This window comes from Muntiacus reevesi, chromosome 1 (genome assembly GCF_963930625.1).
Source record: "Muntiacus reevesi chromosome 1, mMunRee1.1, whole genome shotgun sequence".
NCBI classification, from domain to species: Eukaryota; Metazoa; Chordata; class Mammalia; order Artiodactyla; family Cervidae; genus Muntiacus; species Muntiacus reevesi.
In genome coordinates this window covers 83,974,262-83,996,609 of record NC_089249.1, presented here as the reverse complement: position 1 = coordinate 83,996,609, position 22,348 = coordinate 83,974,262, and the positions used below count along the sequence as shown (strand labels likewise).

At 47.7% G+C, this 22,348-nt stretch overlaps 1 protein-coding gene across 2 annotated transcripts; it reads right to left on the bottom strand.

Annotated features, from left to right (window-relative positions):
* Positions 1–1,448: 1,448 nt before the first annotated feature.
* Positions 1,449–19,105, bottom strand: ANKRD35 (ankyrin repeat domain 35). 2 transcript variants are annotated; one of them, XM_065927063.1, is made up of 14 exons: positions 19,006–19,105; positions 13,443–13,573; positions 12,307–12,395; positions 11,867–11,931; positions 10,993–11,050; positions 10,731–10,801; positions 10,318–10,424; positions 9,487–9,671; positions 8,804–8,841; positions 6,642–8,648; positions 4,837–4,926; positions 4,545–4,610; positions 3,667–3,764; positions 1,449–3,113 (listed from the first exon to the last, which is right to left on the bottom strand). In XM_065927063.1, the coding sequence occupies exons 1-13, from the start codon at positions 19,042–19,044 to the stop codon at positions 3,705–3,707; spliced, it is 3,006 nt and encodes a 1,001-aa protein (XP_065783135.1). In that variant the 5' UTR covers positions 19,045–19,105; the 3' UTR covers positions 1,449–3,113; positions 3,667–3,704. The 2 variants fall into 2 exon arrangements, with proteins under 2 accessions (XP_065783135.1, XP_065783136.1); XM_065927064.1 differs by lacking the exon at positions 4,545–4,610.
* Between the last annotated feature and the right edge of the window lie 3,243 nt (positions 19,106–22,348).

Genomic DNA, 22,348 nt, shown 5'->3' with positions numbered 1-22,348 from the left:
ATTCTTTACTGTCTGAGCCACCAGGGAAGCCCAAGAATACTGGGGTGGATAGCCTATCCCTTCTCCAGGGCATCCTCCTGACCCAGGAATCGAACTGGGGTCTCCGGCATAGCAGGTGAATTCTTTACTGGCTGAGCTACCAGGGAAACCCCTTATGACTTTATAATAAATATGTCAAAATTGATCAAACTGTACACTTTACGTGGAGCTTATTGTATGTCAGTTATACCTCAGTAAAGCTGTAAAAATATAAAGGAAAAAAGTCAACCTCACCTTGATTGCTAGTAATTTCATAAAGGAGGGATCTCCTATAATAGTTAATTTGAATCCCCAAGAAAAAGTGGAAACGCTCTTCCGAGGAGGAGCTGCTCAGCAATGGACTTGAAGAGGTTGCTGGTAGTGTTGCAGGGAGAAGTCAATTCTGACTCCATGTTGGAACTGTTTCTTTGACTTGCTTTCCGTTGTTTTTGTTATTATAATCATATATAAAGCCCTACTTCAGAGAATTCTGCCTCTCTGCCTCACTGTTAGGCAAAAGTGCCTTTATTCATAACCCTGTCCACATGTAGATTGCAGGAAGAAAGAAATTAACACATCCCCTTGCCTGAGGCTTGTCATTCTAGGAGATATTTGCAACATTAATGGCCTTTTGTTTTACTTTGTTTCCTCGCCTACTACCGCCCCCTATCTCTGATCCATAAAAGAACCTGGTATCCAGACCCAGGACAATATGGTTATTTTGAGATGTTGCCATCTTCTGGGTCAACCAGTTTTCCAAATAAAATTCCTTACCTCAACATCTTGTATCTCAGAGTCCTTGGCCTGCCATGCAGCAAGCAGAGTGAACTTGAACTCGGTAACAGTAGCAAGATCAGCAGCTCCAAGAGAAAGTTCCAAAAGCTATCCCAAGGAGACTAGAATGGACATTTCACTGATGGGGCATAACTCATGGAGATATTCCCCAACCCATCCCCTATATCTCACGAAAAACAAATTCACAAGGGGAAAAAAGAAAGTTCATTGCAGTTTTAAGTTCTAGCATCCCTATAGGATAACATAGAACTAGGAACCAGGGCTCCTGGGTCTGATCCTGCCTGCAAGCTCTCTCTATCCCCAGTGCCCGGCACTTAGTAGATCCTCTTCACATCAGTGTAATAAAGTTATGTGACCAGACAAAGAATGAACTGCACATCAGGACCAAGTTTCAGATCAAGGGCATTCAAAAACATGGTGTGGGGTTCAAACCCCATCAGGGCTCACCAAGCTTCACCTCCTCTCATGTATACATCCCATCTGGACAAGGAGAGAGAAGTGAAGCAGGAATAGTTAAGTCCCTACTGAAGTTCTACTAAAGAGACAGTCCAGGAGGAAAGACAGGAACATCAAGACTAGAGTTACTTTGAGAAAGAAAGATTTATTTATGAAATCAAGGAAAATGTCAGGGCTTGAGTTGTTGGGTAACAGTTTATGGGGTTGCATAAAGGGAGACTGCTTAGGAAAACCCATGGCTGGAGAAGTTTCTACTTCTGTGTTAATATTAACATCATTGACCATTCCCACAGCTCAGCCATCCTGGGATCAGCTTTCAGGAACCCCAGAGGAAGCCAAAGGCATGACTTCCATTACCAGAACTGTTTCCTGACTCGAACTTAGCAAAATGATCTCCCCTTCTCTGGACCCTTCTCTCAGCCATCTCTTCATTCTTCCCATCCCGCACTGCATATACAATAAGGAATGTTATATTCCTTTTCTATTCTGTGGTAACTCGAAGGGCAGGAAGGAAAAGAGAAGTTCAGTTCCCCTTAATAGAAATGACTTTGACCTTCTGATGCTTCTTTGACAACTGCACCCTTCTTTTTCCCCATCCATTCCTCCTCTCTTCATTCTCCCAACCTTAAAGAAGTCCTGTGCCCATCCGCATAAACCCTGGAACTGACCTCATCTTCTCTAGGACCTAATCTACATAGCTGCCTTTTTCCTGGCCAAACCCCGGAGACAGGCTCTGCAGCCCTGCGTGGCCCCCCTGTCTTCCACGACAGCCCCTCCCCACCCTTCTCTCAGCCCAGTCAGTCTCTTTACTGCCAAACCGCTGCCGCCTGACCCAGCGTAACCCAGCAGGGGCGGGCTGAGAGAAGGAATTGGGAGGGATCAATGTGGGGGCCACCGTTCCAAATATTTGAGTAACCGACCGCCTCCTTCTCACCTAGCGGTCTGACTGGTGGAGGGGCGGGAAGGGGCGGAGACCCAGGCGAAGTGACCCAGAGATACATTTTTATCAGTCTGAGAACAGAACTGGAGGGAAGAAGCCAAAGCTGAGTATCCCTTTATCCCTTTTCCAGGAATCAGACTTTTCAACCCTCTTTGCACCTGGGGCAAAGGACAGTGACTTCATGAAACCAGGCACCTCAAATCTAGACACCTAGTCTAACATATGATAGAATATTTTAGACTGCACATCCTGAAGAAAATCTAGGTCTCTTAATCTCTCCTTCTTAAAAAAGAGTGAAAAATAAATAAATAAATAAAAATAAAAAAGATAGTGGACTGAGGAGTCCCAAGGTAGAGAGAAAGATTAGAGCTGTTCAGTCAAAACAGATGTTAGGAGAAATGAGGAGTGTCGATATCCATTTTTACAGAGGGCTGTTTTTCCAACTGTGAGAATGCTGTTTTTCAAACTGGGTCTTGACTCATTAGTGGATGTAACCAATATGTTTTGATGGAATATAGAATAGAATAAAAATAATAAGGGTAAATATTATTTCAGGTATGTACACACAGGACGTAAAATGTATTTCTTTGGATCATAATCAAAGTTTGAAGGCAGCTAATTTACAGGGCCATTTGTGATCAAAAAAGAATGAAAAGATTCCTTCCCCATGCCCCCTTTAGAAGAAACAATGACACCCAACACCATCCTGCCTCCTGCTTTATTCTCCATAGAGCCGGCTTCCACCCACACCTCCTCTGATCTCATCCATGCTGATTCCAGGGTTCAGGTTCTCAGGTCTGGGGTCCACAATGTCAGGTGAAGCTCCACCCACACCAGCCCCAGTGGCCAACCCACCACCCACCACAGCCTGATGGAGCCTCTGCCAACCAGGATGCTCTGTTCCCTGAAAGAGGAAATTCAAGGATGAAATGCACACACTTCTATATCCTCAATCTCCTCCCACCCATGCCAAGAGGCTAAAGATGATCCTCACCTATCCAGACTAGAGAAGATAGCCAGCTGCATGGAGATCGGGAGAAAGAGAGAGGATGACTACACTTAGAATGAGTGGTGGGGGAGTGAAGGAAATTCTGGACTCTGTAGAATCCCACTCTAGGAAAAACCGTGCATCACTGTCCCACCATCACTCATCTTTCACTGGTTTCTCTCCGCCCCAGACCTTAGGAAAGTCACTCAACTCCTCCTTTCCATCTCTTATCCTGTAAGTCAGACCCTTTCAGTCTATCTGCTCACTGACTCCTGACTCCACCCAGGCATTCCCCATATCATGTCTACTCAAGTGACCTCACCTCAAACAGTCTATGCCCCCACAAGATATGTCCCACTCTTTCTCCCTAGTGTCAGTTATTACCTGGGGCAAAAGGAGACTCCAGTTTCCATCCTTAACCCCCTTTCTCCCAAGCTCCTTCCCTCATCATCCTGAGTCCATAACTCACAACAGAGAGATCCCATATTCTTCAGGGCATGGGTTGCCTCACTCCTGTATGCTGAGGATTCGCAGGAGGATATTATACACGTCCTGTTCCATGTAGCCCTGTAGGTGACAGGAAAGAAACAAAAGGAGATGAACAGAACATGAGAGGGAGAGTTTCTGCAGTACAATGCAACTTACTATGTGCCCTCACTTAATAGTACTTCTCCATAGCTGTTGCCTAATCTTTACAAGGAAGATAATGACATCGACTTTTCAGGACTGCTGTGAGGATTACAATTGTGAATACGGAGCAAAGCACCAGGTACAAAAATAAGTGTTCAATTCTTTGTAGTTAGTATTAGTTCCTAATAAAGGAGCAAGCCACTCACCTGTTCTTCCTTGGTGAGGGATAAGCTGGCTCGGGAGGAAACTGAGAAAGGGCATGTCTGTGTACTAAGTTGCTTCAGTTGTGTCTGACTCTTGCGACCCCATGGACTGTAGCCTACCAGGCTCCTCTGTCCATGGAATTCTCCAGGCAAGAATACTGGAGTGGGTTGCCATGTCCTCCTCCAGGGGATCTTCCCAACCCAGGGGTCAAGCCCTTGTCTCTTACACCTCCTGCACTGGCAGGCAGGTTCTTTACTACTAGCACCACCTGGGAAACGCCCCAAGAAAGGGCATAGGGACAGGAAAAAGCCTTTCAGTGAATTGGAAAGGAGGGGCAAACACCTCTTCCCTTCACATTCATACTCTTGATCTGCCTCATGAGGTCCAGAAACCTGATACTGGAACATTTAAAGTCCAGCTTTCTGAGAGATGACGTCTTTGCAGTTAAGAGAAGAGGCGCCAAATGCAATGCCCCCTGCCCAGCTCGCTGCCTCTACCTCCCCCCAGGCTCACCTGAGCAGCATTCAGCAGATGCTTCCTATAAGTAGAGATGATCTCTTCATGGGTCTTCTGGGAATCCTGGGAGTGAGCATCAGTGGGAGGTCATGTGACTCACCCTCCTCCCCCAAGCATGAGGAAAACAAAGGGAAGTGATCGGCTGTGGCAGGTGGGCTCCCTTGGCCCCTGAGCACCTCAGCCTAGACCACCGCCTGGCCTCTGGATCCCCAAAATCTCTCCCAGATAAATCACTGCCACTCTGCACCCTCCTCTCTAGCGGTGCCCATCTCCCGAGGACCAAACATACCTGCAGCTGTAGGGCAAGGCGAGCATTATCTCCCCGAACAGCTAGAACCTCCTCTGAAAGCTGCTCCAGCTTCTTCAACAATTCCTTGATCTGAGGCCAAAAGAAAACGGAATCAATGCGGCCCTGGTCATTTCCCACTCCAGGACCACTCAAAGTCAAGGTCAGTTGCCATTTATTGGGTATTTAATATCTGCCATGTGCTTTTACACACATTGTCTCATTTAATCCTCAAAACAACTCTTCTGTTCTAAGAAAAACAATACTTCTCTGAGGGAAGTATTATCATTCACGTTTTGTAGATAAGGAGCTGGAGTTAAGTAATTTGTCAAAATCACACAGCTAATAAGTGATGAAATCAAGATTTGATTTTGAATCAAGATATCTCTGAATTCATGGCCCACACTCTTAGCTCCTTACTGAATCCTGACCGACTTCTGGCTGCTGACCACTGAAGGAAATGGAGATGAGTTTTTGTGGTTCGTGAGGTTGAGACACAAATGCAGTTAATCATAACCAGCTGTAATAGGAATGGTGACAGGAATGGCAGGAGTAGCTAACCTTTACTGGGTATTAGCCATTTGCCAAAAATTTTCTGAGTATTTTCAATGTAATATTTAATGAATCCTCATAACAACTGTTATTATCCTCATTTTATATATGAGAAAACTGAGGCTTAGATAACTCACACGAGGTCAATCAGTTCAGGTTTTTTGTTTGTTTTCTGTTTGGCCACTCATGGCATGTAGGATCCTACTTCCTAGACTAGGGGTTGAACCTGTGCCCCTTGCAGTGGAAGCTCCAGTTCTTAACCACTGGTCTGCCCGGGAAGCCCCTCAATCAGTTAGTTTTGAAATTGAAATTCAAATGCAGACAGTCTCAATTAAGAGCCACTACACTATTTTCTTTTGCTCATTTGTCTAATCATCTTCAACACCAACATAAAATAACTTCTTTAATTAACCCCACCCAACACTGATTCCTATTCTATATAACATTCCTTCTACGTTTATGTACTTTATATTCTGTCACATGTAACTCCCTATAGTTTCTAATCCTTCTAAATTTGATCATGTACACAAATTCTAATAAGTCTGAACTCATTGCACAAGTAGTTCTAGAATTACTAAATTCATTTGTAAATTGATTTTTTTAGAATTCATAAAAACATGTCTTTTAAAAATATATAGACTTATATTCACTTTTGGAGCAATCATTAGTAAACTCGAGTATCTAACACATTGGTTTTCAAATTTTTTTCTCTGCATGGCACCCTCTTTGCCAATGAAACTCTTTTGTAGAACCTACTCTGATTGAAGTGAGAGGGGAGCTTCCGAACCCTGAGCCCCAAATTTTAATATCCAAGCTCCCTTCTCTCTTGAATTTATACCTTACTTCCAATTTTCAACCCCAAACCTCCTCAGACCCAGGAGAACATTGTGTGGTCCTTGCAACTGACTGGTATTCTGCTTGGGCTATTAATCTGACTGGCCAAAGATGGTTTCAGGTCGTACGTGCCTGCCAAGTCGCTTCAGTCGAGTCCGACTCTGCCACCCATGGACTGTAGCTCGCCAGGCTCCTCTGTCTATGGAATTCTCCAGGCAAAACTACTGGAATGGGTTGCCATGCCTACCTCAAGGTGACCTTCCTGACTCAGGGATCGAGCCCGTGTCTCCTGCGGCTCCTGAATTGCAGGCTGATTAGTTACCGCTGAGCCACCGGGGAAGCCCCAGTTTCAGGGCCGCAGACCCTAAGCACGCAGAAACCTTCCCTGATTCTCCCTTCGGCTGGCTGGCTGGCCTGCTCACCTTGGCCTCCTTGTCCCGGCAAGCGCCGATGAGATGCTCCACCTTCTCTTTGAGCAGCTCCGCCGTCTTCTCGAACTGTTCGGAGCGTCCGCGCATCTCGCTGGCCTGGCGCTCGTGCTCCGCCGCGCGCGCGGCCAAGTCCCCGCTCCGGCGCCGCTCCTCGGCCGCCGCCTCCCGCAGCCGACCCATCTCCCGGCAGGCCGTATTATACTTTTCCAGCAGGGCCTTTAGCTCCTGGCCCCAAGCCTGGGCCTGGGCCACCAGGGAGCCCCGAGTTTTCTCGTGCTGCCGCAGGCTGGCCGCCTCCCGGGCCCTCAGCTCCTCCACTTCCTCGGTGGCTTGGTAGAGCAGCTGCTTCAGCTTCCCTATCTCCTGGCTCTTCCCGCTCATCGTGGCCTGAACCGCCCGCAGCTCTTCCTCCAGCTTCCCCAGGTCTTGCTCCAGAGCCGCCACCTGAGGGGAAGCCGAGGCCTCCCCACAGCGAGGCTCGCCAGGGCGGGAAGGGGAGCCCCGCAGCTGCTGGTTTTCCTCCTCCAGCCGAGCCAGCCGCTGCTGGGCCTCGCGGTGCCTGGCCACCAAGGCACTGATGCAGGCCTGCAGCTCTTCCAGGGGCGCGGTGACTGTGCTCCGTGCACTCCCCTGGCCTACCAGGTCTGGGGGCAGGCAGTCCCACAGCCCCTGGAGGCCTCTGTTCTGGGAGGCCAGGCGCTTCCGCAGCTTCTCGGTGGCCTCCTTCTCCAGGGCCAGTTCATCTGTCAGCAGCCCCACACTCCTCCGCAACTGCTGTAGCTGGACCTGCGCCTCCGGCCTGGGCACAAACTCCCGCTGTAGCCGCTGGCTCAGGGACTGCAGCTCCCCCTGCAACCGCTGCCGCTCCCGGCCCAGCTCCCCCAGCTCCTCCAGCAAGTTACTGTTGCTCAGTCTCAGGGCGGACACCTCCTTCTCCAGCTGTCCCCTGGCCTGGCCTCCTCCTGGCATCTGGTCCCCTCCAGGAGCCCCTAGAGGCTCTCCCCGGGCCCCGGGGACCCTTTTCTCCTTTTCTTCATCTTCTTGGGTGATGGTCCCTGGGACTGACTTGAGCGCTCCCTCTCTGGGCTCCTGGGCAGGGGCCTCGGGTTTCATCTGCAATCCTGCTTTTGCTCGATCCAGTCTCACCAGCACCTGCTCCAACCTGGCCTCCATCTTCTCCCAGGCAGCTGCTGCAGCCTCAGCCCGGGGTGTCCCCAGAGCTCCCTCCAAGATGGGTCTTGATAAAGCCCCCCGGGCTGCATCCTTTTCTCGCCACACCGCAGCCAGCTCCTCCCTCAGCTGTAGCAGGAGCTGATTCATGGCTGCTGTGCCCACTGGCTCAGCCACTGTGCTTGTGGGTTCAGCCCCTGGAGCCTGGGGCCTCTCCTTCCGGCCAGCAAACAGCTGGTCAGTATGATCAGGGCAAAGGGCCTGGCCATCACTGTTGGTCAGTTGCTGTCCTGTGGTTTTCCCTACAGTCTCAGACTTTGGGCTCTGGGGTGGCTCCTGGTCTTCTGGTTGGGACTTTCCCTGGGCTTCATACTGGATCTCCCCTGGGACTGAATCCTCAGCCTTCTTGGAAGCTAATACTGGGTTGGCTGCTGCTGCAGCTGTGGCCTGCTGATGCTTCTTCAGCTCTTGTATGTGCTTAGCCAGCAGGTTGAGGGCACAACCCTGTTCCATGCCATCTCCTCCAGGCCGGAGACTAGAGCCCTGGTCCCCTGGAGCTCTGGGCTCTTGGGACAGGAGGAGCCCCAGCTCCCGCACCTGTTCTTGAATCTGTTTCTCCAGGCCCAGGTAAGCTGTAGCTTGAGCCTTGCACTCTTCCGTCTTTCGCAGCAGCTCCTGCTCCAACTGAGAAACTTTTCTCTTCTCCTCTTCATACTTCCACTCCTCTGAACAAGGATCCTCGTCCTCTTCTTCCTCCTGCTCCTCCTCAGGCTCTGCCCTCCACGGGCTCTTAGGGGGTGCACCCACCTGAGGCTCAGAGGGAGAGGCCTATGTAGAAAAAGGAACAGTGACGTCAACCCAGGCAGCTAGCCTTTCTTCTCTTAGACTGTCTGGATGCCCCAACCATCCCTGCCTGGGAGACATCCCAGCGGGAAAGACTGGGGTGGGTCAGAAGCAAAAGGAGTAGGTGCTTAGGGTCTTACCTGGGATGCAGGATCCAGGTGTTGAACTGGCCCCTGACCTACATGAAAAGATATGGGAGAAATGAAAGAGGAGACAGGGCCCACATGCTTTTAGCCCACACTCTGGCTTCAGACTTTCTCTGAAAGGAGTGGCCCCTCAGTGTTCATCCTTAACTACACGTGTCTTGCTGGTGCCAGAAGCCACCCCTATTTGATGGATCCCTAAGTAGCCAGCAATGTAGGTTCCCTGTCCCAGAGAGATGTCAGCTCATTTATTTCTTTCACTCACTTATGTATTGGACACTGTGCCAATAAGTACTGTTACAGTTAGAAACCAGGAGCCAATGGTGAGCGAGACAGAGGAGGTTATCTGAGGGCGTTACAGTATAGTAGGGGCAAGAGAAAGATTGACCATTGAATCACACAAATAGACATACAATTACAACTCATAAATGCTAGCAATAGTGCTAGCCCGAGTTGCCTTCAGGGAGAGACAAGGTTGCATTAAAGAATTTTGTGACCTTGCTTTTGGGAAGTGGGAGGCATCTCATAGCAGAAGCAATAAATAAGTAAATTCTCCACTAAAGTGACAGTTATTTATCACATGGATTGTTTCCATGGAAACAAATGGGATTCTAAGAAGCTTCTTTGATTCTCAGGCTATCAGGGAGCATCTTGGAGTCACAAAAGCAGATTGGCTTTACCCCCTCGGCCCTGCCGGTTCAGGGCCTGCCGCAGCAGCCTCCACAGGGTCCTGTCTTGTGTGCGTAGGGCATAATGCAAAGCATCATGCCCTGTGCTGTCCACTGCCCCCGCATCTGCTCCATGGCTCAGGAGCAGTTCAGCCACCTCAGCACTGCCTTTTTCACAGGCCAGGATCAGAGCCGATCTGTGGGGTGAGACAAATCTGAGCATAGGCTTTTCTCATGAAATCCTGGAGTCCTGGTTTCCAAAAACAAAAACAACAACAAAAAATCCACTTGCAAGGTCAGCTCTCACTAAGTGTGGTCAAGAGAACCACAGACTGTCACCAGTAAGTGACAAAGCATTAGGCCAGAACAGAACTGTTCAGATGTCATTCCAGGAGCTGTGACATCAGAAAGCGGGGAGCCCACATGAGGGGCTCCATTTTCCTCTGCTTTATATGTTGAGTTTCTATATAAATTCTTTACTGGGTAAACAGATTCTATATCTTAGAACATAGTTTGAAAACCAGTCAATTAAAATAGTGGTTCCAAGAGTATTAATTCTACTTCCAGAGTCATCTATGCTGGAAGGATGGTGCTGGCAGCAGCAGAATAGGAAAGTATAAAGAATAAAGAAAACATTCTTAACTCACCAAGAGGAAAACAATGAAGCACAGGCAGGGCGCTTCTGAACCACCACTGGGAAGAAAGGCGGTTCCCAAGAAAAGAGAGACCAATTTCCCCATCTCAAACACACACACACACACAAACACACACACACACTTTGCCCAGTGGCTCCTTTTTAGATTGTCAGGGTTGGGATTTGGGATGGGATGACAGACGGCTCACTTGTCATTCTTGTCGGTGACATTAACCCGGGCACCTCTCTGCAGTAGCTGTGAGCAGATAGCTGCGTGACCTCCCAGCGAGGCAATCATTAGGGGTGTACGTCCATCCTGCACAGATTGTGGGAACAGGGTTCATGAGGAGACAGGGGAACCAGGGCTTTGGCACAGTCCTACCAACTCCCTTATTCCCACACCTCTCCAGGAAAAGAACGCCAATTCTGGAGCTAAATACTCCTTCTCAGAGGGTTGAAAACTCTCCAGAAGATAAGCCTTAACCTTTCTGTATGGAAAAGGAGGAGGGGCAGAGGGAGAAGGAAGAAGAGGTGGTACCACACAACCCCTGGTCATGGAACTTGGCTAATTAACTTCAAAGAAAGCAGCAGCCTCCCCGTATAGGGTCCTGCCAACACTCACATTATCCAGGACGTCCAGGAAGGCTTCATGATCACACAAGAGGAGCACACTTGAGGCACAGCCAGAGGAGGCTATGGAGGGTTACAGGATGATTGGGTTCAGCAGAAGCAGGAAGGGCACCTCTCAGACCACAATGCAATATCCTCTCCAAACCTTTCAGCAGTCAACTCTGGCCTGCCCTTCCCCCGCAAACATTATCCTCCCCTCCCTCCCCACCTCTGGTCCCAGCAGCCCCGTTTCCCTCTAGTCCCCTGGCACACACCTGCCCAGTGCAATGGACTACGATTTTCTGCATCTACAGCGTCTTCATTGGCACCATGCTGCAAACAGTCACAAAGGGAAGCAGCGTGGAGCATGGTGTTAACACTGTCATCTCCCACCCTGCTGTATCTGTTATAGAACCAGCTTTCATCGTACTATAGGGAGGGGCAGAGGGATCATGGCTATGGCCAACTACTAGGCAAGTCCAGTTTATTCCTTGCAGACGATAGGCAGTCTTGAATTTCAGCCCTGGTTCATAAACTTAGGGCCTAAGAAAAATCAGATTATAGGTAAATAAACACATTAAGGAAATAACACCTGAGTCCATGTCTGGTACTTTAGGATCATAAATGAGAATCTTGGAAAGAACTAGGGAGAACAAAGCAGAATATCTGTTGGCACAATGGCATGGTTGAACTGGGCCTTTTGAACTTTGAGAAGCTTATTTCTGAACTGTCCACATGTCATTTCACATGTATATTTCTCTTTGTACTCCTAGACTACAAACTCCTCAAGAACAGACAGCAGACTTTGGGTTTAACATGAACACCTCTGCCATCCTTCCACCTGCCCATCATCACAGCAGTCAGTCTCTGCAGTGGCTCTGCCAATGGTGAAACTCGATACACGCATATTGACTGACTGGGTGTCAGTCCCTGACAGTGCTGCTTTTTGATGTGCCCTGGAGGGCAACATTAAGCTGGGTGCCTGCACATAGCAAATATTAAATAAATACTGATGAATTAATGAATGAGAGATTACCAGGGGATGTGAGGGGTACATTTGACCAAATGTTGCTAGTGAGTACAAGACAGTCAGGAGTCTCTGGGTCCAGTTCTTCCTTTCACAGGAGTAGTATCAGGGATCTCTCTTACCTGCAGCAGGACCTTGACACATTGTGGCTGGCAAGAAATGGTGGCCAAGTGCAGGGCGGTGCTTCCTAGAAACAGAAAGAAGCAGGGAATGGGGGTAGGTGGCCCCACGGATGCTGATGACTCACCGGGAGGGAAGGCGAGAGACGCACAGATAATCAGAGGGAGATTAGAGAGAGAAACTCTCAGCCACATGGGGCCAGAAATTCCTGTTCCCCAAGTGCCTGGTACCCACAGTGGAGGTGGGAGTGAGAGTGAGGTAGGCCCTCACTTGCAAGGAGGGGAACCTCTGGAAGCAGGCTGGCTTGGGACTTACAAGAAGAGAAGCAGGGGGGACCACAGTTTGAACACCCAGCAGTGCCCAGCACTGCCCCACCCCGCCCCCTCACTGCTGCTATAAAGGGAAAAGCAAGTAGCATGATCCAGTGCTCAGTCTAACTCACCGTCCTCATTCTTGCTGTTGATGTCAGCCCCATTGGCAAGTAGTATAGTCAGACATTCTGTCAGGCCTTTAGAGGCGGCCAGATGAAACCTGCCAGAGGCAAGGCCAGGAGGCAGAAAGATAAAGGGGCCTCATAAAGATGAGGAATAGTTTTACTCAGTCAGTCATGTTCAATTCTCTGTGACCCCATATACTATAGCCTGTCAGCTCCTCTGTCCATGGGATACTCCAGGCATGAATACTGGAGTGGGCTGCCATTCGTTTCTCCAGGGGATCTTCCCCACCTGGGAGAATCTTCTAAGCCCTGCTTGCTATGCTCCATCACCCCAAAGCCAATTCCAAAGGCAGAAAGGGAAGTTCCCTTAGCCTGACTTTCTGAGAAAGAGAAGCCTATGTAAATGGTCTACTGTTATAACGTCAGAGGAGGCTAGAAGCAAAGTAGAAAGAAGAGCTATGGGTCTTAAGCAATCTGAGTATCTCAGGGTGTCCAGGGTACACATAATTACCTGTCACTCTGAGCCCAATACCCTTAGCAGACTGGAAATGTCACAGAAAGAGTGGGCCAGAGCAGAGGGCTGGACATTTGCAGGTGGACTTGGGCAGAGACAAGGAATAACATCCCTCTTGTACTAATCACCTCTTCCAGCCACATGATGCTCATGGCCACCACTGTACTCCTAGTTTCTCAAGCACATACCCTCTGACTTGTGCAATGAAGAAATACCCTACTTAGTGTATGTTTCAGTTTTCCATTTGTTTCATGGCTTTATTCCTTTCTTGGTCGGTTTTGCTGATGTGGGTCATGTGGTGTAAGGACCTCAAGGACAATCTCTTCTTCTCCCACTGTGTGCAGCACTTGAGAAGTAGTGATTTATTGATATACTTGCTAATTAAGACAAAAAAGGGCTCTGAAGTTATAGATGTTTCCTAGTCTTACATCATATCCAGGCTTGAGGTTTTTAAAGAGAACCGCATACCAAGGGGGAAAAAGAAATGGCAACCCACTCCAGTATTCCCTGGGAAATCCCATGGACAGAAGAGCCTGGAGGGCTACCGTCCATAGGGTCGCAAAGGGTCAGACACGACTTAGCAACTGAACATGACACACATACCAAGGTGGGGATCAAGAGGACTTACGGGGACTGGCCGTTTGAGTCTAGCTTAGTGGGTCGGGCAGATTTCCTGGAGGCCAGGGCAGCCACGCGTCCCACGTCCCCCCGCTGCACCGCCTCCAGCAGTTTCTGATCACGGCGGTTCCATCTCTCCACCTGGACCAAAGCAACACATTATGAGAATATAAGAGGTGGGGGTAGAGCTGAGGAAGAAAAAAGATGGTTAGGAGGCCAAGCAAGGGAAAAGGGACATCCCTGAGGTCCTTTCAGTGTTCTACAAGTCACTCACCCTAGGTCACTGAATGCTTCACAGTTGGGCCAGTTCAGTATTCACCAATGTACATGCCACTTGGGACTACTGCCAATTATTGCCTGCTCTGCACCAAAAGAGGCTTGGACTACTGAATTAAAAATCATTGTTTGAGTCCTGAATGCTAGTGTTTCAAATGTCTTTTTTTTAAATCAGCACTGTGATTATTTGTAGGCGCACAACCTCCCAGCAGTCCTAACCTTGACTCCTTCCCTTTTGGTTGTTAGGTCTTGCTAGAGCAAACTGAACCAAACTGACCATCCCAGACTTGGGTTCACCTTGCCTCTCAAGCCCCTCTGCTGCTCTGTTTTTTGTTCTCAGATATTTGAGAAATCAAGGTACCTAGCTTTGGGTCACAGTTAGGAGTCTAAGTACCTAGCCATACCGTCTCTACCCATTGGCTTTGGGGTGCAAAATTTGGAGGAGAAGCACAGAGTTTCCATTTTCTCTTCTCATACCCAGCCCTTTGGCTAGTCCCTCTTCCCCTTCCCTGGCAACACCAACAAAAAAGGCCAAGATAGGTCTCCAGCTAGGCTGGAGGAGGCAGAAGAGACAGTTGCCCTCCTCCACCCTGCCCTCCCTCCTCATTTTCCTGGCAGAGAGCAGCTGTTCCAGACAAGATCCACACCTGGGCATACATTGTTCTACTATGCCAGCTTGACTTTTTCAGGTGGTAGGGTAATTACAATAATTGAAGTATCACAGGGCATGAAAGAGCTGTGTAAAAGCACCCAGAGCCGAAAGCCTAGAAAAGCCTTGTTTGCTCCAGAGAAGAGAAAGGAAAGGATGGAAGGATACAGAAATCTGTGGAATGGTGAAAAGAGCCCTAGGCGAATACTTGTCAGCAGGCCTAAGTTCAGGGCCTGGTTCGACCACTTCCTCAGCTATGTGACCTAGAGTAAGCCATTGAACACCTCTAACCTGTTTCCTCATCTATAAAATGCAGAAACTAATTACTACTTCATCATGTTGTATGAAATGAGCTAATGTATATAAAATCTGTTTGTAAACTGTAAAAAGCATTATAAGTGTATGGCATCCTTATAAAAAAAAAAAAAACAGGAAGTGGTGGGGGATTGGTGGTGGCACATTGCATTTTATGAGGTGTAATCGAAACAAGAAAGAAGCTATAGGAAGAGGTGGGGAAAAAATAGAGTCTCTGGAAGCCAGCTCATTTTCAAATACTGTTTACATAGCCAGGGCAAATTATTAATCAAGAGCAGGAAAGATTTTAAATGCCTACACCATAAAATTATCTAAGGTAAATGGCTCCTGAGGTAACACTCCTGAGGTAATTCCTCGTAGCCCTTTTAAATGTTATTTCAATTAACCTTTCAACGTTCCTGGAAAGTAGTTAGGGCTGATATTATTTTATCTAGTTGACAGAAAAGAAACTGAAGTGCACTGAGGTTAGATAACTGTCCAGGGGCACACCACAGAATAGTGGTAAAGTTGAGATTAGAACCCAGGCCACCAGATGCCCTATCTTAGTTCTCACCACCAGGTCATATTAATACTGAGCTATGGAAGGTTTATTTATTTTCAAATAAACAGTCTAAGACCGCCTCCAGGGTAAAGCCACCCACGTTCAGACACTAATCCCTGCAAGAGGAAGAGTCTCCAAACAGGTTAATTCTCAAAGGACAAAATAAGCAAAATGACTGCTCAACAGACTGAGATGTAATAACGCATTATCCAATGTCCCCTGAGGGCTACGTCACCCTCAGAAAAGGCAGAGAGCTAGAACTACACCTCCACCACAGGACACCACCATTAGCTGACCTCAATCTGAAGTTCTCTGTTTAAAATTATGATTCTAACACTTTTTATCCTTGTGAACTGAGGCATGTAACAACTTCTCTGAACCATAGTTTCCTAATAAAATAACACTATATAAAGCACCTAGCTCTGTCACATAGGAGGTACACAATAAACATTAGTTCTAATCACTACCCTTCTCAAACTTGCTGGGCACATTCTAGATATTCCTGGGTTCAGAATTCTCCATCCAGGGGAGTGGGAGGAAGGGTTCTTGCTCCTACTGGCCAATAGTCAAGTTGTATAGATGGTAATGGTATTTCTTAGCAATGTAGATAATTCTCTTTCCAGCTAGATAGTTTTAAAATCTGCCTCAGTTACTTTCTATAATCTTGTTATACCAAGAAGAATTTAAAATAGGTAGAAATTCTTCATGGCCAAACCTCTGCAGAGGTAGAGTGAAGAAGAACAGAGGGGGACCTCCCTGGCTGTCCAGTGGTTAAGACTCAGCATTTCCAGCAGGGGGCATAGGTTCAGTCCCTGGTTGGGAAAGCAAGATCCCATATGGCTGCATGGTGTGGCCAAAAAAAAAAAAAAAACCAACAAAACACAGAAGGATGCTTCTGAATCTGAATTCCAAGATCTAATCTATTTTTCATCCCAGCACCTTGGGAAAGAGGCACTGAATAACCATCACAGCCTCAAGGGAGCAATCACCAAATTAATTAGCAAACTCAAAAACAAGGATAAGCTTTGTATTTCTGTAGCCAAGACTAGAGGTGCCTTTGTAGAAATAATTGCAGCCTCTTCTTATCTCTGGCTGTGTGCCCATGAGCGTCCTATGAAGACGAAATATGCCAACAGTAGAGAGAATGGCTACCATTGTATAGGATGGGTAAATGGAAATGGTTTTGCTGCCCTGTAGAAACCAGGAGTTGACTCTCAATTTTTAAAACACAGTTGAGGGAATTCCCTATTGGTCCAGTGGCTGAGACTCTGTGCTCCCAATGCAATGGCCCAGGTTTGATCCCTGGTCAGGGAACTAGATCCCACATGACAATGAAGAGTTCACATGCCTGAGCTAAAGAACCTGCATACTGCAACAAAGATGAAAGATTCCATGTGCTGCAATGAAGACTCGATTAAGCCAAATAAGTAAATAAATAGTTTTTTAAAAAATAACAAAATGCAATTGACATTTCTCTAACCTGATTCAGTGCCTACTGTTCAAAGCTATTTTCTGGTTTACTTCTACATAAGCAGAGTAAGCTAACATAGAAGACACTCCTTGGGACTAAAACAAAATGAGATCATAGGAGTTAAGTTTTTGTTTGTTTCTTGAACTTCCTATATGTATTCTGGATGACTTAGATTAATTTTTAAATGATCACTGATCCTTCAGTTCTCATCTCAGTCTGAGAGTACAGTGAACCCAGGAGTTGGAGAGAGGATGGAAAGGGGCAATCTTCTGCCATGACTAGGAAGCTAGGCTTTGGGAGTGGTCAGGAAGGCTGTGACACTACTTCTCTGACAAACTGGTTCAGAGTGGTTAGCCACCCAGGGAGTGGAGGAATTTATCATGAGAAGTGTGGGGAAGTTTCATGAGGAGACAATTTACAGCTTAAACTAGTCTATTTTCAATCATTGGATCCCTACCCTGACTGAGGAAACAGTTTTCTTTCCAGCTAAGCAGTTCTAAATCCACCTAATTTGCTACCTATAATCTTGTTGTACTATGAAGAGTTTAGAATGGGTAGAAATTCTTTATGGCCAAACCTCTGTAGAGCTGGGACGAAGAAGGACAGAGGGATGCTTTCCAATTTCAATATTCACCCCATTGTTCACCCCAGCTCCCTGAAAAGGAGGCATGGACCAACAACTGGAGAATCAGGAAGAATGAAACAGTTTCCCCATTCCTAAGGAGCAGGCAGACTCCACAAACCTGAAAGGGAAGGGCAATGTGAAGGACTTTCAGTAACTAAAGAAGAGTCCATGTGAATGAGAAAATCATCATGAGTTAAGACACTCTGGGTTACCTCAGTTTCTGGTACCTTTAATAGTCATTCAATAATGTCTTTTGATTGGTTGATTAATGCATGGAAACTAATGGGGAAGCAAACATAAGTGGGATGAGGACAGGCTTCAACAGAGTACCTACTCTTGCCTCATAGCTTGCTTTCAGATTTCTGTGACCTGCTCATGCAGAAGAAGCTGAGCATTTCTCATGTTTGCTCAATGAGTGACAGCACTAAGTCAAGTTAGGCTAAGTAATGTTACTACAGGTAGCTGGCCACATTACTTCTAAATGAGCCACCATCTCAGTGTCCACAGAAAATTTCATCCCCTGATAGGAGGTTTGTCTGTAAGAGATCTTCAGAAAAGAAGCACCTGTACCCTCCCTTGGCCACTCCCTTCTGTAGACTTTCTCCCTGTGTCCTGTTCTGGGAGAACCTTGGGAGCGGATTGACTTCTAGGAACTCTCAGAGTGAATCCACTTTATTCTCTTCTTCTCTCACCATCACCATTCCCCAGCTGACTCAAAGGAAGAAGAGTAAGAGCCCTAAACAACTGGGTGAGGGTTTAGTATGAAGGAAGGTTCTGGGGAGAAGCAGGCAAAAGGCCTTGACTGACCCAAGAACCCGTCTGATGACCAGGCACGGCAGTGAACTGGCCAGAGTGGAATCTGCAGGCAATTTACCCATTCCTTGGGGAGCAGCCAGGCAACTGTGCCTCCTCTGGCAGTGCCTGTCAGTGTGGCCAGACTGGACTGCAAGATTAACCCACAGAGAGCAGGTAGGAAGAGATCGGGGAGTTGAACCACCACTAGGCAGAGACGGGCAGAGGTTGAAGAGGAGAACAGGAGAAGGCTGCTGCTGTGGGGATCCCAACTGGAAAGAGGTTTTGAGTGCTGTTGTCTGAGAGCCAGTGGTGGCGATGAGAGTGGGAGTGGAAGTGGTATGGGGTGAGATGGGGACAAGGACAGAGAACACTATGAAGGAGGGCTAGGGAAGGCACGGGGCTGCAGGTACTTGTGGGACTGAGAGCAAGGATAGGACCATAGAGGAGAGCAGGGTCGTGAGGATAGGGCAGGGCTGGGAAATGGAGTGTGGGGCAGTACGTGGGAGATAGAAAGGAGAGTGGGGCTGAGCCCAGGCTGGGGATAGGACAGACGCCTGATGGTAGTTCAGTACTGGGAAACAGGATAGAAGTAGAAAACAGCGCCTTTACGAGAGAACCAGGGGCTCCAGGGAACGTATCAGAAGCTGGGGTGTAGATTCTAGGACAAGAAAGGGTCAAGGGAAAGAACCTTGGGGAGGGCAGAGGTTAGGAAGGCAAGTCAAGGCTAAGGTACAGGGTCTTGAGGAAGGCAGGGCTGGAGGGCTGCACTACGGAGTGGAAGAGCTAGAAAGACGGATAGAGATAAAAGGCCATGATGCATGGAGTTGGGACTCAGGACTCTGTCACCACAGGGCTTGGACCCCAGCCCCATGCCCAGCCTCCCAGACATTTTAGCACATACCGCCACCTGTGAGCTGGAGCAGGAGAAGATGCGCTTCATGGCCGGGGCCGGGGCCACGGGGGGAACGGGGACGCGCGGAGAGCCGGGCCACAGGTTCCTGAACACACAGGACTCGGCTGCAGCTGTGTTAGAGAGCTGTCAAATGCAGAACGGGATCCGCCCCAGACCCGCCCCAAGACCTACCGCGTTCAATCAGAGACTAGAACCCGAGGGCTGGGCTTAAAACTCCGCCCCTCACCCATCCCTGCTCGGCCGCTGCGGAGGCAGAAGTCCTGCAGTCTCCGCCCGAGAAGTGGGCTTGGTCTCAAACCTCGCTCTCCCTAGCCGAACCCGCTCCCAGCTCTGACTTGCTCAATCCTAAAAGGGACGCCACCGGCTCTGGCTAAAACTCCTCCCCTGGCTCCGCAGCTCCATGCTGCGGTCCCGTCCTCAAGCCCTGCCTCGGGCCCGCCCCTCCGAGCACCAACTCCGCAACTGCTCCGATCTTAGCAACTGTCACATTTAACCGCTCGTGACGACGATCTGATTCTATCCAGAGACCTTTGGCAACTCAGTTACCTTTGCTTCCTCTCTCCATTCGGCAGCCCAAAACCCAGGCACAAAAAAGGGTTTGAAGAGAGCGTTTTGGAAACGGCAGGAGATCGTGGTACCGAGTCAAGGACTGAGCAGGATGACCCACCGCAACCTGAAGAAAGGGGACCAGGTTTAATATTCTAACACATCTCTAAATTAGAAAAAGGCATAGGGAGAGGAAGGTTTTCTTTTTATTTTTTAGCATCCCTTTCCACAAAAAAGGACTTCCCTGGTAGCTCAGACGGTAAAGCGCTGCCGACAATGCGGGAGACCCAGGTTCGATCCCTGGGTCGGGAAGATCTCCTGGAGAACGAAATGACAACCCACTCCAGTATTCTTGCCTGGAAAATCCCATGGACTGAGGATCCTGGTAGGCTACAGTCCATGGGGTCGCAAAGAGTCGGACACGACTGAGCGACTTCACTTCACTTCACTTCCACAAAAATACTCACAAAACTGTCTTCACTATTTCCATTGTCCTTTAAATTCACATTCTCAGCAGTTCATGCTTGGTCGGTTGCAGCCAGTCTACCTGTCTCTTCTCCTTCATCCAAAGAGAGCACACTCAAGTGCATATGAAAGCCTACAGATTAAAGTTGAGTTCTCAGTGTGATGTACAAGGTTTATTAGGAGCCGCACCCTGCCTTCTCAAGTCTCATCTCTCACCACTTTCACAAACAGCCTAATGTTGAGGCTGTTCTAATGTACGACAGTTCCCTTTCCAACTGGTGATTAATCCTCCCTGGAATATCTCCTCTCACACTTGGTGGTCCTTCACACTTGGTGGCCCCTCAAGACACACAAAATTTTTTTCTGTAAACTTTTAAAGTCCTGCCAACCCCACCTTAAAAAAGTATGCCTCTTGTATGTGACACACTTCTTGTGTGCGACTATTGTCTAGCAACCAGCTCTCTGTATTTGCCATTTGTTTACATGCTTTTTTCCCCTACTAGACTGGGCTCGTTGATGGTAGAAGTTGCATTTTATATTATTCCCATTGCCTAGCACATATTAGGTGCTTAACATCTTATGAGTGAATGAACAAAATAATGAATGAAGGAACAAAGGAGCAACAATGAGAAGAAAGCAACACCTTTCTGTGTGTCTGAGGCAAGCCTGTTGTTCTACAGTTTCTTCTCAAACTGCCTGTGCCTCAAAGGAAGAAGTAACAGGCTTATAGAAGAATAGATTGGGGTTAGAGGAAGTCCCATCCTGGAGCTGAGCAGTAGAGAGGAGAGGGATCTCTAGGTGGAAAAAAATATTAATCATGTGGAGAGAGAATGAGATGAACCAGTCTTTGAGGATATCCATCTCCCTTTGTGGGCTGACTCAGGATAAGGAGGGGGAATCTGTCAACATAACCATGGCCTCAGTCCCTGACCCAGAAACAGTGTGCTCCATAAAGGTTGATGAAATGATAGCCTATGTGCTGAGGGCCACCATGGATCCTCCAGCTACAAAATAACACCAGCTTGCCACAGAATGGTTGTCCCTGCCTAATAAGCTAGAAAGGCCACTATTCTCAGGGTTAGGCAACAAAGACAGAGACGTGGTCTCTAGAAGCCCATTGCTGAAGCGCCCATGTCCCTTGAGGATAATAGGAGAACCCTGGGTGTCTAAAGAAATCTAATCAATCGGATTTCTACCTTTAGAGCCTTAAGTTAATCACCTAATTATCATCTTTCTGGGCCTGAGGGCTTATATCAAAGGGGATGAGGCATAGGGTAAGATTTAGTGGCAGGAGATAATAACACATAGGAAAACAAATCTTGAGAGTCTGTGAAGAGCAGGCAAGTCACCAGATCATGAGCATCACTTGGTGCTTCAATATACCTCCTCAGTCCTCACAGTGCAGGTTATATAGGGTAGGTTTTCTTATAACAAATTATTTTTATAACAGTAGTTACCATTTATTGAGTACTGACTATATGTTCACTTTACTTCAATTACCTCATTTATTTTTTTTTCAATTACCTCATTTAGTCCTCACAATCCTAATACATTTATTTTTAAATATTTGGCTGAGCTGTGTCTTAACTGTGACTTGCGGGATCTTCAATCCTCATAGCAGCATGTGGGATCTTTACTTGTAGCATGTAGGATCTAGTTCCCTGACCAGGAATTGAACCCTGACTCCCTGCAATGCGAGCATGGAATCTTAACCACTGAACCACCAGGGAAGTCTGAACCTCAATAAGTTTAAAGTCAAGAAAGTCAAGACTTAGAGAAGTTAAATCTGTTCAGTGTCCAACAGGTTTTATGTGGTATGTTGTTTAGTTGATAAATCATGTCCAACTCTTTTGCAACCTCATGTTCTGTATAACCCGCCAGGCTCCTCTATCCATGGGATTTCTCAGGCAAGAATACCAGAGTGGGTTGCCATTTCCTTCTCCAGGGATCATCCTGAACCAGGCATTGAGCCCGCATCTCCTGCATTCGTGGATGAGTTCTTTGCCACTGAGCCACCAGGGAAGCCCTTCAAGTGGTATAGCTTAAACTCAAGTCTGTCTTCATTCTTAACTACTGTTCTACACAGCCTCTTAATCTGAACTTCAGGGTAGTCATGGCTTGCCCAAGGCCATATAGCTCATAAATGGCAGACCTGGAATTTCAATCCAGGTCTATGTGCTTTCCAAATCAAACCTACACATTTTACACTCTATGCTTACGTAAACAGGTGAGGATTGCAGGAGGCTAGGGCACATCTCCAGTAGGAGAGTCACAGAATCACTTCAAATCCTTCATAACTTCATCTTCTAGGGACTCAACT

Excerpts from the sequence above, each read along its gene's own strand:
- ANKRD35 (XM_065927063.1), bottom strand. The coding sequence starts at position 19,044 with ATGAAGCGCATCTTCTCCTGCTCCAGCTCACAGGTGGCG. Across the intron at positions 11,051-11,866 it reads GTGTCAAGGTCCTGCTGCAG|CATGGTGCCAATGAAGACGC; the intron begins GTAAGAGAGATC and ends GACTGTTTGCAG. Across the intron at positions 8,842-9,486 it reads GAACCGGCAGGGCCGAGGGG|GTCAGGGGCCAGTTCAACAC; the intron begins GTAAAGCCAATC and ends CTTTTCATGTAG.